The sequence below is a fragment of the Plectropomus leopardus genome, chromosome 18, assembly GCF_008729295.1.
Source record: "Plectropomus leopardus isolate mb chromosome 18, YSFRI_Pleo_2.0, whole genome shotgun sequence".
Taxonomy (NCBI): Eukaryota; Metazoa; Chordata; class Actinopteri; order Perciformes; family Serranidae; genus Plectropomus; species Plectropomus leopardus.
In genome coordinates this window covers 2,226,651-2,244,526 of record NC_056480.1, presented here as the reverse complement: position 1 = coordinate 2,244,526, position 17,876 = coordinate 2,226,651, and the positions used below count along the sequence as shown (strand labels likewise).

The 17,876-nt window shown below is 38.6% G+C and overlaps 1 protein-coding gene across 3 annotated transcripts in view; it reads left to right on the top strand.

Annotated features, from left to right (window-relative positions):
- The window catches only part of LOC121957802 (involucrin-like), a 62,738-nt gene that overhangs the window by 22,744 nt on the left and 22,118 nt on the right, over window positions 1-17,876 (top strand). For all 3 annotated transcript variants that reach the window (XM_042506582.1, XM_042506581.1, XM_042506583.1), the window contains exon 2: window positions 6,346-6,383. In XM_042506582.1, coding sequence (XP_042362516.1) covers window positions 6,346-6,383 — 38 coding nt within the window. The remainder of the gene's footprint in view (window positions 1-6,345; window positions 6,384-17,876) is intronic.

Genomic DNA, 17,876 nt, shown 5'->3' with positions numbered 1-17,876 from the left:
TGATTAAACATTTTCTGAAGGCATTTAAAAAATGTTTTTTGTTGGAGTTTGTTATACTCCAAATTTTAAATACTGACATAAAGATTTAAATTTTATTGTAAATGCATATTCCAAATATCGGATATTGGTTTCATTAACTTCTAAAAATCGGTTAATATCAGCCCTGGAAAAACAATGGTGGTCGACCTCGAAACTGTTGACATATTAGCTATGGCAACTTCTATGTTTATGTTTATGTTTACGTGTTTATGTTCTCTGTTGCACTAGAGCTGTTTATGTATTGTAAATGTCAAACCATTTTTTCACTTGTGCTGGCGCAAGGTCAATATCGTTCAGCTGCCCACAAGTGGCCAAAAAAAACAACAGTTATTAAAGGTGTAAAAATACTGATGGATTAAGAGAGTGAGTAAAAAACACTCAGTATGTCTGGTAGCTGCAGTGCATTCTGGTCTGTTTGTGTCTCTGTTCCCCCTCTGCGCTGATGGATTTCTCCGTTATTGATGTTAACTGGCGACTTAAGAAAGAAGCCCGCGCTCTTTGATTCACTGCGACTGAAACTGTTTCTGTTACTGTCTAAAACATTTTTTTCTTATCAAACCGCTCTGTAGCTTCACTCAGGAGGACTCCCCTTGAGAAAACATATCATAACTGAGAGGACCAGCCAGGAGAAATGCACCTGAAATGAAAATATATCGGTGCAAAGCAGCCTCGCCGTTATCTGTAATTGCTGTGCCACGGAAATTTAGCCAGTTATCAACAAAAGAAAGAAAAATAAACCTCTTAGCGGCAACAATTGCAAAATTATATGTTCAATAACTGTTTTTAAAAAGCTTCATATATAAAAGGGAGATTTATTTGTCCAATTTTCCTCACTAGCAACAAGTAACTGGAGTATGTGTTCCTTCTAAATGGATATAAAACAATGTGAAATCAAGTCTAGTGCAATTGTGGATTCTTTAACTAAACGGATCGATTTCTTGGAGCGACTCCGTGCGAAGCTGTCATCTCGCGTCTCCAAACTGTATCTTCTACTGCTGAACAGTGACGACACCTCCGCCTCCACCCTGTGTCTCGAAGGGTTTTATTGATATTGATTCAGATGGAAAGCTTAAGTAAGTCTCCATTGAAGGGAGAATGAAGGCTGGGGTATTTTTAGGCGCTGTCGATTGGCAGCACTCCCTTCAGCGGGGGTGGGACCTGGCAGAGAGCAGCAGATCGATGCGGACGGCATCGATGAGGATGTTAGGCCATATGTTGAGAATACAATACATAAGAAATATCGGCTCTTGGTGCAAAGTAGACTGATAACTGAGTCTAGCTGCCATATTGATTTGGGCTGTTAAATCCACTTCAATCAGCCTTTCATCGAAACTGAGATGAAAGAGAGGCGGCGGGCTGAAGGAGGATTTCTACGCTTTGAACAATGAACTTCTCTGCTGATGAGAGCGCAGAAAGCTCAAGACTGAAACAATCTTAGACTGATGTTCAACAACTTGAGCAATTTCTACATAAGCACCCTCATTGTGACTTGTGTTATCTGTAGATGACGTTGGACTAATTTCATAGCACTCGACTTGAAGTATTTTAGTGTCTCCTGGAGCGTTTTGGCTCCAACAGGAGCTGCGAGGAGGAGACGCTTTATCTCACTGCTCACCACGAGATATTAGAGATGTGGGTTATAATTTGTGTTAACACGGGGGAGGCCTCTCCTTTCATCGCCACTTAAATCTAATATCCTTCAACATCCCAGGCCGCGCTGACTCATACAGGTCGCGCCCCCCTGTGCCAAGGCATGGTGTGGATAATTAATCTAATTTTAGCGCTGGCAGTGTTGTACCGGACAGAGATTTTATTTATGCTCATCTTAATGATGCAATGAAAGATAGCGATTCTAAGAGGAAATACAGGTTTCATCTGATTCTTTATGATCCCGTGAGTAGACTTAGCATGTGTAAATCCACATTGGTCCTGAGTCATATCCTGCTTCTGTTTATGTGCAGGATAGACTCATCACATGATTCACAATGGGCCTCGTGCAGCAACATATCTTAAATTTCTCTTAATTTTCTGATGCGAGAAAATAAAAGAGAGGTCAACTCCAGATGCCCAAATCTGCTCTGACCAGGTGTGCTCAATGAGCACTTGGTAATAAGTTACCTATTATCACAGGTAACACCCGCTAAACACTATATAAGAGCAGGTTTTGTGCCATGTGCAAGACTCCACACATGGCCGAGACTTGTAAGTAGAGGTAGAATATCTGTAGTCTTGAAATTAACGTACTGTTAGAAAAAATCAAAGTAAATTGAGAATTTAAAGTAAAATTACACATGCAAAAAGGATGAAATAAATGTAATAAATCAAAATAATTAATTAAAAGGAAAAACTGAAAGTCCTCATACAATACATATGAGAATTGAACAAAAAAAATACTAACAAAATTATAAAAAAGCTGCACTTGTAAACTTTGACATGGTTTGTGAGCAGAAATCTTAATTTGTAAAGTGATTATCTAATGATAGTTGTGGAGTAAAAAGTACAATACTTCCCTCTGAAGTGTAGTGGAGTAGAAATGGAAAGTGAGGCTGAGTAGATAATGACTGAATTTTTATTTTTGGCTGTACTTTCCCTTTAAGAATGGAATCCAGAGGGTTTTTTAGTACAACCAAATGCTGAACAAGACTTTTTCAGGTGACCAAAATTTTATTATTTTTCACCCAGTTTGTGTCAAAATCAGCAAAAGATTAAAAAAGTCTTGCAACCGAACCAGATGAAACAAACACCACATGTTTTGTTTGCTCCCCTACTTGCAGACAGTGTTTGAGTAAATACACCAAGGCGCTTTGAGCTGATTAGAGCTGAGTTTTTGGAGGCATGTCTTCTTTTTTCTTTTTCTCCAAGAATAAGAAGTCATTTGGGTTTGATGTCTCCATGTGCAAACATAGATGAGATTCTCCTTAAATGGGTTATTAGCCTGCAGATAAACATGCTCATTCTATACTCTCGACCCTCCATCATTGTTCATTTTTATTCAGCTTTTATTTATGGAAGTAAAGCAGACTGTGTATTTATATGTACTTTCAGCATTCTCCACAGCTTCACTCAGTGATATTTGGTTTCACTTCACTTTCTCATCCAACTTTTCCTGCGTGGTTTAAAAATATAACCAATCACATCAAACTCTAAATCCAAACCGCTCTACAGTCTGAGCTGCCACTGATGCTGCCTCATTATGTCTCCACTGTTAACGCACACCACACTAATCCTGGTGTCATTTTCTCCACACTGAGTAGAACTGCCCATCTGTCTACCATCTATAATAATGCTCTGTCACTGTGAGCTCACCGACAGAGGAGCAAAATAAGGTCCTCACATTTGACAAAAGCATGCTTAAAAGTACATGGCCTGGCAACTTTCAGGGATAACATTTTCATATAGAAAAGATCTGAATATCTGGATGCTGAAGATAAAACAACATTGTGCTAAAACCCAAAATATATCCACATATCTCACTCCAAAATCTAACTGAAACTGTCAGACTCAGGCAACCCAATGAGTTTGTCTGTGACAACTTGTGCTGTTTACTTTGAGTTGCATTACACAGCAGCCAGAGCTGGACAGCAAAGAGTAAACAAGGAACTGCACCAACATCCAATGCAGAATCAAAGCTGTACGAGACAGAGAGAGACAAGGACAAATGGAAATGACTGTGATAACTTTGAAATTATACTGCAATATTTTTAGGCTTCATCTTGATACACAATAAATATCTCAATATTTTTAAAGCTCCCGAGAGTACACCAATAATGCTATAACTGGAAGAAATAATCAAACAAATTCCCTCTTTGATGTGACAATATTGTAGGAATGACTATTGGTACTTTAAAATAATATTAACACAATTCCATTTTTGATCAATAATCATTGGAAATGTAGATATAACAACAAAGTGGGTTATGGCAAGTATTAAAATTAGAGCTGTCTGATAAGTTAGGAAAAGTACATCACTTTACTATGATGCAACCTTTAAAATCAAGAAGAAACACCATTTATACCATAACATGATATAACAATATCCAATATCTGAGACGATTTATAGTCTTATATCTCAATACAATGTAATATCTTTATACTGTCAGCCCTAACGTCGATAGTTTGATAATATCTCTGCATTAAAGACGACTAATAATCTGTAATTTAGTAAGTGAACTTAATATAAATCCACGGATTTGCAAACATCTGTTCACTCTGCAACAATGCATTTCATATATGAATCTTTTTGGGTGGTAAAGAGAATCTCATCTTCACAATACAAGAAATCAATATGTGGTAATATCGCATTGAGAAAAAAAAAAAAAAAAACAGACTTCTTACTTTGACTGCTAACGGCACTTTCTGACCCAAACAGCTGACCAGTGGCAGATGAGAAATGTAGTGCCAAATGAAAAGGCTCTGTGACAGCGGTAAAGCAGTGAAAAGACTTTAAATAAAGCGTCCACTTAAACTGATATTTTAGGTAGGCCTTTTTAAAAGTGGCTAAAATTGGTTTTGATATCAACCCCCCTCTGTTCCTGCAAACTGCGCCGACCACCAGCTACTGTATGTAATACACTGACTATAATTATCTCATACAGCCCCACTCACTGTAGTGGCTCAGAAACTTCTACGTCACTGTCCACATCTCAGACATTTTCAGAGATCTAAATTCTGCAGATCTGGTGTTGTGCTCATTAAAAGCTGTTTCCCCAGTCTGAACAACAAACAATCGAGCCTGTCGGAGCTTTGCAGGGTGGATTAACGACGGGTCACTCCCCTGCAGGAACCAGAAAATGGCAACATAAAAAACTGTGACAAGCTTGGATGAAATCCAAACAGCTGCACAGGTTGACATAAGTCGGCTTACAGAAATAAATCTTTGACCAACATGACAGACGTTAAATTAAGGACTTCTGTGTCGACTTGAAATTATGCCGGTGAGGCCGGTACGCCGCCCGTTAATGACTGATTAGAAAGTGGTGGTAACACAGAGATGATGTTAGAGCGTCTGATGACCATTTCCTCACTAAACTGTGTTAACATGGACACAAAAGAAATGAGCAGCGCAAAGCCGGTTCCCTAAAATTTCTCACCCCCTCCAAACTCGACACCTGGTGCCGCTCTGTCAGTGACCTTACGCGTCTACTTATGATGTTTTAGGCATCCTTCTGCGTCAGCTGTTCACGCTCTGGGCTGCCGTTACGCTGATGTTAACAAATGCACATGGTGTTATGACATCATGGTGAGATGACACAGCCCGTTACTGTGATGTCAACAAACGAACATGTGGTGGGAAGAAGCATCACGCTCCCTGTGTTCACACGATAGCACCGACTGTCACAGATGGTTAATGTTTCGGGCAAAACGGGCACATGGTAACGTGTAAGTTGGTTGTTTGTGGGACCCATCCAACCACCCACCCGCCCACCCTATCCGCTCTAGGGATGGAGCACATCTGGTTATCTATGATATTAAAAAAAATGCTTCTTTTAAGGGCCATTATGACTGATCATTACAATAATTCTGCAACACCGTGATACAGAAATATCACAATATTTTTTAATCGTACCATGAAAATTGTATACCTTTGCAATCCTTTTCTGTACTGGTGCCAACATTGTCTGCAATTTATTATTCATTGCTTCATATGTGTATGGAATATCTTCTGTGCTACATTTGCAGGAATCTAAAAATAATAATACATTAATGCTCATGTTAGCTTTTACAAGTTGCAGCGGATCACAGAACTTTCTGTTTAGGGAAGACTCAAGGTCATAATGTAATGGAGGAAGAGGATTAAGTCAGCCATCATCAAAATCTTCAACAGCTCGTTTTCTATTTTATTTTCACTAAATCATTAAAATAAACCTCATTACTTATGATAACAACAGAAGGGGTTACCCTTAATCACCCTAAAATACTTCAGCATCATCTCTGGCCTTCACGACTAACGCTGGTTGTGCCCTCTGTGTGCCAAAGCTTGGCGTGGATAATTAATCTAATTTTAGCATGGTGTGTTTGTGTGTGAGAGAGAGAAATACTGGACAGCGTTGTCATGTTCCCTCAGCGAGCACGCTGAAGGCTGCATCAGTGTGACATACTGTTATCTTGCTCTCTCTGTCAGTGTCCCCCGCTCACTCCTCGGTCTCCCTGTTTCCCCCTCGACTATCATGGATGGCTGAGACAGAGCAATTGTGTATTCTGGGCTGATATTTTGTGTTTCCTGCCACGGTCTGATACCTGTAGCTACTGAAGCACCTGTGATAATGAAATTATCTTTAATTCATCTCTCTCTGTTTCTCTCTTCAGCAGTGGATGCGGTACCTGTACGGAAAGATGGGGATCAGGTAAAATGCTATTATCTTTTTTTTGTTTTTTAATGCCTACATCGTTTCTGCACACCTCAATCTATTTTCCCATTTTGCTGAAAGCCGCTGTGACAGAATAACAAAAAGACACGAGTGCTGGTGTCCTCGGCTCTCCTCTTACATCTGAACAGTGTCCAGACAGAAATGGCTATGTGAGAGAGAGAGAGAGAGGTTCGTCTCTTGTCTCCTCACATCTTTTAGAGGTGAGAAAAAGAGGCGCTGTTACTCACCCTGAAATGCCTCCTGCTGTTAGACGGCCAGACCTCGGTCCAAAGAAAGGTCACCCAGATCTAAACACTGAAAAAAAAGGATAAATGATTCATTATGTGTGGAGAGTGTGTCTATGTTGTCTTTCGTCTAAAGCGCAGTCAAAAAGTGTGAGGATACTGTCAAATTTTTTGTTTTGTCTGTGTACTGCAGCACGCTGGATTTCAGCTGAATTAAAAGGGAAAAACAGAGAAATTAAACATTTTTCATGTTCCTTTGTGCTTGTTTTTTGTCCAAAGCCATCTTTCCATCAATGGCTTTCGGTAAAATACCTTTAGAACCAAAAGTACCAGCTATGAGGAGGTACCTAGACTCCAGATCTGTGTAGCATTTCCACAGCACAGCACTCTTACATGTGGGCGAGGCTGATGTCACTCGCTGCTCCGTCCTGCAGCACTGCTGTATTTCCTTGTTCACCGCTAATATAGAGTGAAGTCTGCACCTCGTTACTCGTCCACAGAGCGGGGCTGCACAAACAAGAGCAGGCTGCAGTGAGACTTTCTCTGTGGCATATTTATAAATAGTAGGTTAGTGCATTGACTTCTTGTCTGTCAAAACTGGGGTTTATCCTTCCAGAGCGCACGAAATGAAGCTCCGACAGTCCAACATTTTTTTTTCTCCAAATGAGGATTAGATACCACCTTAAAAGTTGCCGGCAGTCGGCCCAGTGAATGAAGTAATTTTTTCTCAGTCTAGAGCTGCTGCTAGAGCATGCAAACAGCGTTTCATTTTATAGTTTTAGTTTGCTAATGTATGAAAAACTTGGTAAGAACAGTGGTTAAACCAGCCAAAGCTCAGCCCTCATCACAAAGTGTTGATGCTCTGCTGACCAATTAACGGACTGCAGCGTTTCTAGCTGCACCTCTTAGTACCGGATCAGTGCGCTATGTACCTCAAGCAGACGGCTGACCAAAAATGCTAAATGTTCCAAAGTCGCGAAAGGCACCATTGACAACTATTCACAATAAAAACATAAAAAACTGAACTGAGCTGAACCGACCTGCTGGTGGAAACGCCCCACAAGTTCTTCCTGCAACAAGTTCTTCCTGCAACAAGTCACCTCATGAGATCTCAGAACAAGACGATTCCTTTAACAAGACTTTGACACAAAACAGAAAGGTACGAAAAGACGTTTCATTTCTCTGTAGGGTCCTTTCACTAATATTGTCAGGCACTTATAATAGCAATTTGAGCCTGAAAGTGCCAAAAACAAGCACTTTTATGCTGCATTCAAATGGCGTCAGGCAGATGGTAGATCTGATACCATTTTAGTGGACGAGAGCAGGACGGTAAAATTAGCAGAGAATACCAGCAACAGTGACAGTACATGGCATTGTCATTTAAATTAAAATATTTAAACTTTTTTTCCATTTTCCGAATATACAGATTTTGGCTTGAGCGTTCTTGACAGAGCACTGTCGAAATATATATAATGTTAGTGTATTTCAAGTACCACACTCAGAGCGTATTCAGAGCACAGATGAAAGCGGAGGAACGCCAGGCACGTTGAAATAAAATATTAAAAATATAAATAAACTGGAAACAGCTATCAACCTCTTGATAAAACGCTCTTAGCATTAAAATGCAAAACATCTTCTTTGTAGCTTCCGTCTTTTTTCCACTTTACGACCTCAAAGCGCACAAACACAACAAAGTCAGAAAAACGACTTCCCAACTCGGAAACTCCGATGTTCTGACAATTGAACTGTTGCTGTCGGCTGCAGCACTCTGGCTCAACACTGGACCAATTTTACAAATTGCTGTTCCCACAAGTCACTTAGACACAAAAGCATGGGGAAATAGGGTCCAAGCTAAAAAATACCAGTGTTACCCTCTGATCCTTCACTTAAAAAGCAGTAAAGCGACACATTAGAGTTTCTTTCTGACCCGATGGGTGCAGTGGATCACCCTGCCTTAAAGATCCGTATCTTGTTTCATTCAAGAGTTTTACTGTCCTGTGACGAGATGGTCATTTGTGGTGAGAAAATGGACACATTTAAAGAATGAGGACATATTGGTAGGAAATATCTGTATCAGCCTTCAGAGGCTCATATTAGTCAAACCTATGTGTCCTCCTCTGTGTACGCCTGCGCTCTGATGACTGGCTGTGCGTGACTGGGTGTGAAGGTGTGTGTGTGTGTGTGTTGATAGTCTCTTACCAAGGCCACAGAGCTGCTCTCCCCAGGGCTCAGACTATTACTGAGCCATGTATCACTTCTCAGCTGTGGACCCTGGGGACAGAGAGAGAGAGCCGCAGAAAGAGTGAAAGAGAGAGAGAAACATTCATCTTATTGTTTTTCCATTTCTGGCTGCTGCTTTCTTTTCTTTAGTGTCATCATTTTTCCTGCTACGCAAGGATGGGAAGGCCGAGAGTAGTAGTTTTATTACCGTGTAAATATTTTAAAGGTACATTCGTTAACATTACTGCTAATTTAATTAGGATCTTACAAGTAAAGGAGCACAATGGAAACAACCTGCGGCTCCTTCCCTGTTGCTTCCTGTCCTCCCTCTTCCTATTGTAGAGTTTTGGTTGACATTCGTCAGTTGCAGAATTTATTTTTGATTAAGAGTCGCTCCTGTTGAGCACTGATCCCATGACAGCTCTCGAGTTGTTTACTTTCACAAACAGACCTCTGCGTAATTTATAGACCCGTAGAGCGGAAGAGGCCAGCAGGTGGAGAGGGATTTCAAAAAGCCTAAAAACAGGATCTCCGAGAGATGATTCAGACTGAAGAACAGGGGGCTCTGGACCCAGTGCGACAAACAAAACACCACCGACTGACAGACAAAATAAACACTGTGCAGCCAGAGTCAGAGACGCTAACACACTATTAAAAAAGTTGGAATAAAAAATACAAGCTGTGAGACAACCAGAGTGGAAATCTGCAGATTAGAGTAACAAGAATAACACGTAACAAATCTAAACATCAAAAAATAAACTAAAAAACAAGGCTAAGAGTCTTCAGCCATAGCAGGAGGCACTTTTAGCCAAATAGTAACAATGTTAATACAGATGTATGCGATTAGTCGGATTAGTCTAGTTGGCACAAGAAATACTTGTCAGTTAAACTTATTTTTAAAAGGTTTATGTGACCGATGAAAATGTTACAATAATTAGGCACTTTTCCTAAAGATTTATTTCGAAAAGGTGGCAAAACTGGACATGTTTTCACTGGTATTAGAGACTCTAACTAACCTAGCATGACTGGGCTGAAGAGACCACAAGTGCCAATAAAAAAAAGCACCAGAGAGAAAATCTGGGAGTCACCAAAGTCAACAGGGTTCATCATCTGGGCACTATAATCCATCCAATAATATATTTCACTCTGGGATATCTCAGTGGTGTGCAGAATGACATTGTTGGACTATTTAAGAGTTTTTTAAACTGCACTTAACACCCTCAAAAACTCAACACCACAGACTCAAACTACAGCTCATGTTTTCCTAATGAACGCGGGAACCAAAGGTATGAGCTGGACTCCCATTAGCACATTAAACACTGTCAACGTAAGCGGGGGAACATCCCTGCAGCATTAGGGCTCCGTGTGAAGCACATTAGCTGAAACATCAGCCTGTTTGTGGTTCCTCTAAAAGTCAGATCAATACTCAGTGCTCCTATCAGATCTCTGAGGATATACTCCTCCCAAATTCACACAAGTCTCCCTGAAAGGCTGGAAAACACAAACAGATCTGACTGAGACTGAGCTAAACTCAACACTGAATTCATCACCATTAGCTGCTTTTCCTTGCAGACATCAAATGACTTTCTGAAAGATGATACCACAAAGATGTTTTCTTAGAAGCTGCAGCTATTATTTAACCACTATTCCATTTCTTTAATGTTTCCTACTTTTAATGCAGAGACTCCTAATGTTTCCCACCAGGATTTGAATATTTTTAAAGTGCAAAAGCTTTTGAAACTGCATTTCGACATCATGTGACAGTAAAACTAATGAAATTCTTTGAAGATTAGCAGCTCTTTAAGTGAGATGATCCCACAGCTCTAAAATTTAAATGAATTGCGTATCTTGCATGTACTACAAAATCCTATCACTGGTTTTCTATTATGCATTTTTTTGTTCTTTATGTGAATTATTGTCCCACTGAGCCACTGATAAACTTTAAATCCTCTAAAACCAGTAGTTCTCAACCTTTTTCAGGCCAGCGCACCTCTACTCATTATCCAGGTCCTCTACTGCCCCCGTCAATTAAAATGTCGGCTAACTGTCGTCCCTGAATATTAATGTAGATTGTTATTCTGAGTTATGTCTTTAAAAAAGTCTGTCAGTGACTGGCAAATAACAGATTTGGTTAACTCTTTGAAACCCAGATGGACATCACTTTTCTTGTGCTGCCTTTAGACGCCTTTCACAAATATTTAACCTAAGAAATGTGAGTAAACTGGCTGGAGTTCTTTCAAAAACATGGGAGACGAGGCAATGAGAAATTTCCCACAAATTGCAAGAAATTAGTATATTTAGAAAATCATTTTTTGAAACAGCTAAGGAAAATTTTCTAGAAAACTATTAATCACATTTTAAAATGATCATAACAATATATATGTTTCTGCTCATTTTAAGGTTATTTTCATTTTACTAATTTCTTCTTTCCTGGGTCATTCCTTCGTGAATCGCCCATTGCCCTCTTCCCATGTTTGTTAAAGAAATATCAGGTCAGTTTGCTCAGACTTTAAAAGGTTACACTGCAGTAACCAGTTAGGCCAATCCATCCACTCATTCCCCCTTAAAGAAACTGAAACTATAAAAAAAAGACCAAACTAGAACTTCTATATATGACTGAATGTAGTAAAATGATGGACAGCTTTGGTATTCATGACTCTGCAATATTTCTATGGTGGATTACATCATAAGAAAGAAGAAAATAACCACAATAGAAATTAGTTATATACTCTGTGTCTGGTCCAATGCATGCTGGGATACATTTAAGCACACTGTGCAGGATGAATAGATATGGACGGATGGATGGAAAGTAGTTATTATTTCTTCAGGGAGAAGCTTTAAGGCGTGACTTCCAGCAGCATAAAGAGCTCATTTAACCAGCTGGGCTCAGAGTTAAATGCTGAGCCGAGAATGTCAGTTTACTGAGAGAGAGTCGATGTTATCGTGACTGAATGGATTTGAGTTTCACCGTGCAGCACAATGCTGCTGGAAAAAAATACACTACTGGCGAGGCTACAGGGACGAGCTCAGCTGTTATACACTCTATGGAGTCTAATGACAATATATGAGCACGTATGCACATGCACACACACGCACGCACGCACGCACGCACGCACGCACACACACACACACACACACACACACACACACACACACACACACACACACACACACTTTACAAAGATGGTGATGACGCCTCATTTTTTGTCCTCGGATGACCAGGAGAGCTTAACATTCACACACTGAGGGGCGCTTCTGAATCCAAATCCTGCGACCTCTTCTCAAGCTGTGTTAATAACACACACACACACAGACACACAGACACACAGACACAGACACACACACACACACACACACACACACACACACACACACACACACACACCAAGGACCAAGGACAGAGATGACACCAGCTCCTCACACACTGGATCATTATAAATGATGACTGAAACCTTCTGCACACAGTTATTAATTCTTTATGTGAGCTACATATCGATGTTGAAGCCTGCTGTGTTTTTTTTCTGAATATTTTTATAAGAAAACATGGAAGTTTCCTTTTCTATAGCACAACATGTTAAAAATGTATCTGCAAAGGGTGAGAGGGTCATTGATCAATACCAAGACTGACTGATTAGCTGAACCAGCTGCTGAGATGACAACTCTCACTGTGCTGAATCTCAGACTTGCTTTAATAGAATAGAAGAATTTGCTCAGAGGTCGCTCGGTCCAACACTTTGGTCCAGACAGAATATCGCAATAAATACTGGATGAATTGTCACGAAATGTGGTTCACACGGTCATGTCCCCCCTCAGGATAAATAGTAAGAACTTTAGTGACTCCCTGACTTTTCATGACGCACCATCATCAGTTTAACCCTTGGGGACTGTTTAGTGCTTTTCATTCTTTATTTTTTGATTTAGTCTTTTATAAATAGGATGCTTTTTAGGCCATATCTTCACGCAAGACTAAGAAAAGAGTCATAGCTCTTATTTAACATACTGTTTCAATTTTTTTCCCTACATACTCTTATTTAACATATTGTTTTTATTTTTCATGTTATCTTATTTAACATTTTATTTGTTATCATTATTGTTATACTAATGTTGCACTAACATTACTTGTTATTATTACGATAGCTTTATGATTTTATTTGACAATTATTAATTATATTATTAAAAAATAATAGACAAATCAAGTCTAGATATCCCTATCTCTCTCTCTATATATATATCTGTCTCTTTAACAGGTAAGCACTCGCTCAGGTGCATGCCTCAGATTGCAAAATGCAGTTCACTAAACTGCAAATTAGAGTGTCATTTTTAAAAACTTGCATTTAGCACCTTTAAGATGTTAATAAGTAAGCGTAATTACAAAAAAGGCCATTATTATAAATCAAGATGTTAACAGACACATTCTGATTCCTTAACAGCAGATATTTTTGCGGAAGATTCAGTTAATCAGTTCATTAGCGGGGTCGTCCCGATAGATTTATTTATGAGCTAAAAAGATAAAGAAAGTACCATTCTGTAAGGGGATAAATAAACCAGCTAAAGAGATTTTATAATCCAGCAATTGAATGTTTTATTTAGTTGCTTTAGTTGATGCTGTGTTAATGAAATATGAAATAACCAAGCCGTTAGCTACGACTTATTAAAGGGTGACTTATAAGAAGGTGATTCTATATGTTTATTCAACCTTTTTCAGGTCAAAGTATTACAGCAACACTGAACATAAAAAGGCTCCCGAGCAAAGAGGAGATCATTGTTGTATTAGCGCTGTTTGACTTTCCGAAAGACACCAACAGAGGTCATAAATGACTCAATGTCCCCTTAACACTGACTACATTAACATTTAAGAAAATATTAATCAGCTTAAAACAATAAATTACATTTGTTGAGCACATTTTTCTCATGAGTGATAATAAATATATCGTTTTCTTAAATAATAATGAGATGATTCTTCCTCTGTTAGTTGTTGATGGATTAATTCATGTCAGTCCAGACTGTCGCCAGTTCTTTTTCTTTAGTTGTTGAAGGATTAATTCATGTCAGTCCAGACTGTGGCGCCACTGCTGAGTAAGTTCATTAGCCTTTAGATTAAACAAACCATTATTCAATTACATCAGTTTAGTCTTTCAGCTGTGAGAGTTTTACACAGTGAGTGCCGGTGATTAACAACATGTTTGTTCAGGTTAAAAAAAGTTGTGACGCAGGTGTTACTGCCTCTGTATGAATTATTCCCCACATCTCTCGCTGCTCTTATTATTGTGAATCTGACACATTAAAAAAAAAAAAAAAAACCACAGGGCGACTGGTGACTGGTGCAGGGCTTCTCTAAATCCCTCTGCCATCTCAGCGGCTGCTTTGTTGGAGGAGGATTATTCTTATTCCTCATTCATTTGTCATGAAAATAAACATCCCTGACATGAATATTACATTGATGCTTCCCTGAGAGCGAAAGGGGCCTGCAGGAGGACAGAATTAATTCTAGCTTTCAGTTTCATCTCGTCCATGGTTTCAATTTGCTAACCGTTCTCTGTGTTTGACTCCAGATGAAAAATGTTAATCAGGGCAATAAAGCCAAATTCACATTCATTGGTGGAGATATTCTGGAGTCTCTGAGCCCAGCAGCTGCTGATTAAAGCATGAATAAATACAGAGACAAGCCCAGCTCCATCTCAATGTTTTATCACCACTGCTACGCTGCTTTCTGGTCTTATTCTTTCAAATGTCCATCTTTCAACACTGTATTAGAATCTGTATTATTATTATTTGCTTTGTTTTTTTCCCTATGACCTTGTGGGAATTAATAATTCTCCTTCACAGCTGCATATGATTCGATTTTTATGTAAAGATGCACCTCGTGTTAATCTGAAATCACACAATTGAGGGTGCAATAAGAGAAAAACACCTTCCCCCACTTCTGATTCAATCTATCTGTGTAATGAAATTGTTATTCGTGTTGGCGTTGGTCATTTCTCTGCTGACAGAAACAAATCAAGACGTCAGAATACAGAGAACGAGCAGTCCATTAGAAAGCCAAAAAACACAAGCATTAGTGTCTATCTTTGTTATGGAGCATAACAGAGCAGTTAGGTTGGTTAACCCTTTGAAATCTGGAGCGACATCATTGTTCTTGTGCTGCTTTCAGATGCCTTTCAAAGGTATTCAAACCTGTGAGCAAATTTATGCGACTTATTTCGAAAACATGGGAAATGAAGCAAACTGATAAGAAATGTTCCACAAATTACTCAACCAAAAAAATGTGAATTTAGAAAATATTTAGGAAAATGTTAAGGAAAAAAAATAAGGGAAAACTATATTCACAGTTATCATCTTTTACACATATTTCAAATTATGTTAGACAATTATAATATTTCTTTCAAAAACATAGTGGAAAAAGGGCAATGAGTAACTTAGCAAGAAAATATTCCCAAAATTACCCCCCCCCCCCCCAAAAAAAAATTGTAAATTTAGAAAATTGTTTTAAAAAAATTGTAAATTTAGAAAATTGTTGTTTTTTTTTTAAAAAAATATTTAGGGAAAAAATGTGTATGAATGTATGATAACATGTATGATTTACATTACATATTTCAAATTTTTGTTTTTGAGAATTATTATACTTTTCAAACATCTTTTCATGTTTGTTTGCTTTTTTACCTTATTTTCTTTCATTCTTTCTTTTTTAAAAACTAATTTTCAGGCAAGTTTTTTGTACAACTTATTTATTTCTAGATAATTTTTGGGTCATGTCTTCTTTTCTTGCTTATTGCCTTCTTCCAATGATTTTGAAAGAAATCAAGCCAATCTGCTCAGGTTTCAAAGGGTTAATAATCCTGTTTGCAGCTTATTGATATCTATGACAGGAGTTTTGGTTGGATTCTAATACGATGAATCCCCTGAGAAGGCAAGTGTGTCTGTACGGTTGATGTATTCTGTCAGCTTAAAAGCCCTTATTATGACAGGCTTTTTATTCTTCATCATCCACTTGAGTGCTTGAAATTGGATTTTTTTGACACACCCAACCCACAGATAAAGGCTTTTTTCTCTTTAAATTCATTAGTGGGTGTAGGCAACACCAGAAGCTTCATATTAAATACAGAAAATTTAAAAGTGACGCAATGCAAGTTTCTTGAACCTGTATTCTTTCTAATGGCCAGCAGGGGGCGACTACACTGGTTGCACTAGGAGGTCAGATTGTGTTCAAGTCTTTTAGAAAATGACCCTCTTTCTCACTTGATTTAAACATTTTCCTCATGAGTTTATGGGTTTCAAATGCTAGTTTCAAGTCTTCTTCAATACATCATGATGTTCATTTTGTAAATTATACAGTACATAAATGTACATAAATGTTGGCAGTGCACGTGTCTGCAATCCATGGATATGCTGAAACTGTTTCAACACTGTCGTTTACTTGTGATTAGGTTTAGGCACAAAACACACAACCAGTCATTAAAACGTAAGACTTGAAAGATTGAATTTTTTCATTTTAGGATTAGATTCACAAAACCCAGTGCTACATGCAAATGGAATTTTGAATTTTGTTTTGTGAAGTGTTCTCTAAGCTTTCTTCAGCACATTTGAAGAAATGTTCAAAACCTGTTTTTAAAAATGAGTTTTCAATGTAGTTAAATAATGTGTTTTCCTACACAAAAAGTACATATATAATTTAATATCTCCTATTTAGGATAAATGTTTAGGCTTAATCAAGCAAGAAAAGTTAGGAAACAATTTCACTGTTAGTGGCACTATTTCCAATAGAAACAGAAACTTTAGCAACAGTTTGCTAAAGAAAGTTTCTTAATGCAGCGATGATGATAAAAAAAAAAAATAGTTTTGTTGTTAGCTTGTGTTGAACAGTGGTCTGGAGCTTGGCAGGCATTTTGCCTAGGTGTCCCACCATCTCCTCCACCTCTCAATAATAAAGTCAACAATACTATGTCAATTTAGAAACTTGTATATATAACAAATGTAACATTTCTGTAGTTTGCAAAAAGGTACAATACCACCGTTTTCTTCTGGCGACTGGGCTGCCCCTTTAGAGTAAAACAGAGAAGAAAGCAGGGTATGATTTAGGGCGTAGCTACCTTGTTGCTATTGCAGCGGTGTCCTCAGTCTGAGCAGTTTCTCCACAGGTCCACCCTCTCGTCCAAATATGGACACTTCAGGATCCAAAAAGCCAAGAGGACGATGGGTGACGTCATGGTGGCTACATTATACAGTCTATGAACAGATGAAAAAAAAAAATCATTAATCCAAACTTGAATGTACTGGGGTTGGCACAATAAATGCTGATGTTCAGGTTAATGTAATATCTAATACAATCATCTTATGTATTTACAAAATGTATTCATCAACAATGAAGCCAAAGCCTGAAAGACAAGTCTGACTCAAATGTTCAGATGATGGTAACCTCTTAATGCTTACAGTGTCACAATATATTTTAGGGAGAATTTTTGCATTAACATTTATAAACTACAGCTATAAAACAAAACTAAAAAAAACACTCTCTCACTTAAGCTGTTTAGTGAGACATAAACCATGACTTTAACTCCTGAATGTCTCTAACAACCTCTGCAGCAGCAGTCTTGCGAGGACAGGAAATAAAGTTTGGCATTTACTTTGACACAAAGTTTAGGGCATTTTCCGTGTCACTTCTCACACAGGCAGTGATCTTTGTCTTTGAACGGTACGACTGTGATAACAAGCTCAAAGTGCCGCTGGAGAAACTCTTTGGGGTCCTGTGACAAAGAGCCTGATGTTAAAAAAATAAAAACAAAAGAATAGTTTTTGACAGCAGAGTATTTAAATTCTCTGGAGCGACTCGCTCTCTCTGTCATTGGGCCTTTTGTACAGTACAATGAATATTCATGATGAGTGTGTGTGTGTGTGTGTGTGTGTGTGTGTGTGTGTGTATGCATGCGCATGCACATGAGGACACACAATAAATGGCGTCCAGGTTTGGTCACCCGTCAGATTTGCTGTTGCCCCCGGCAACAGGGTCACTGCTGAATGGTTTCTATTG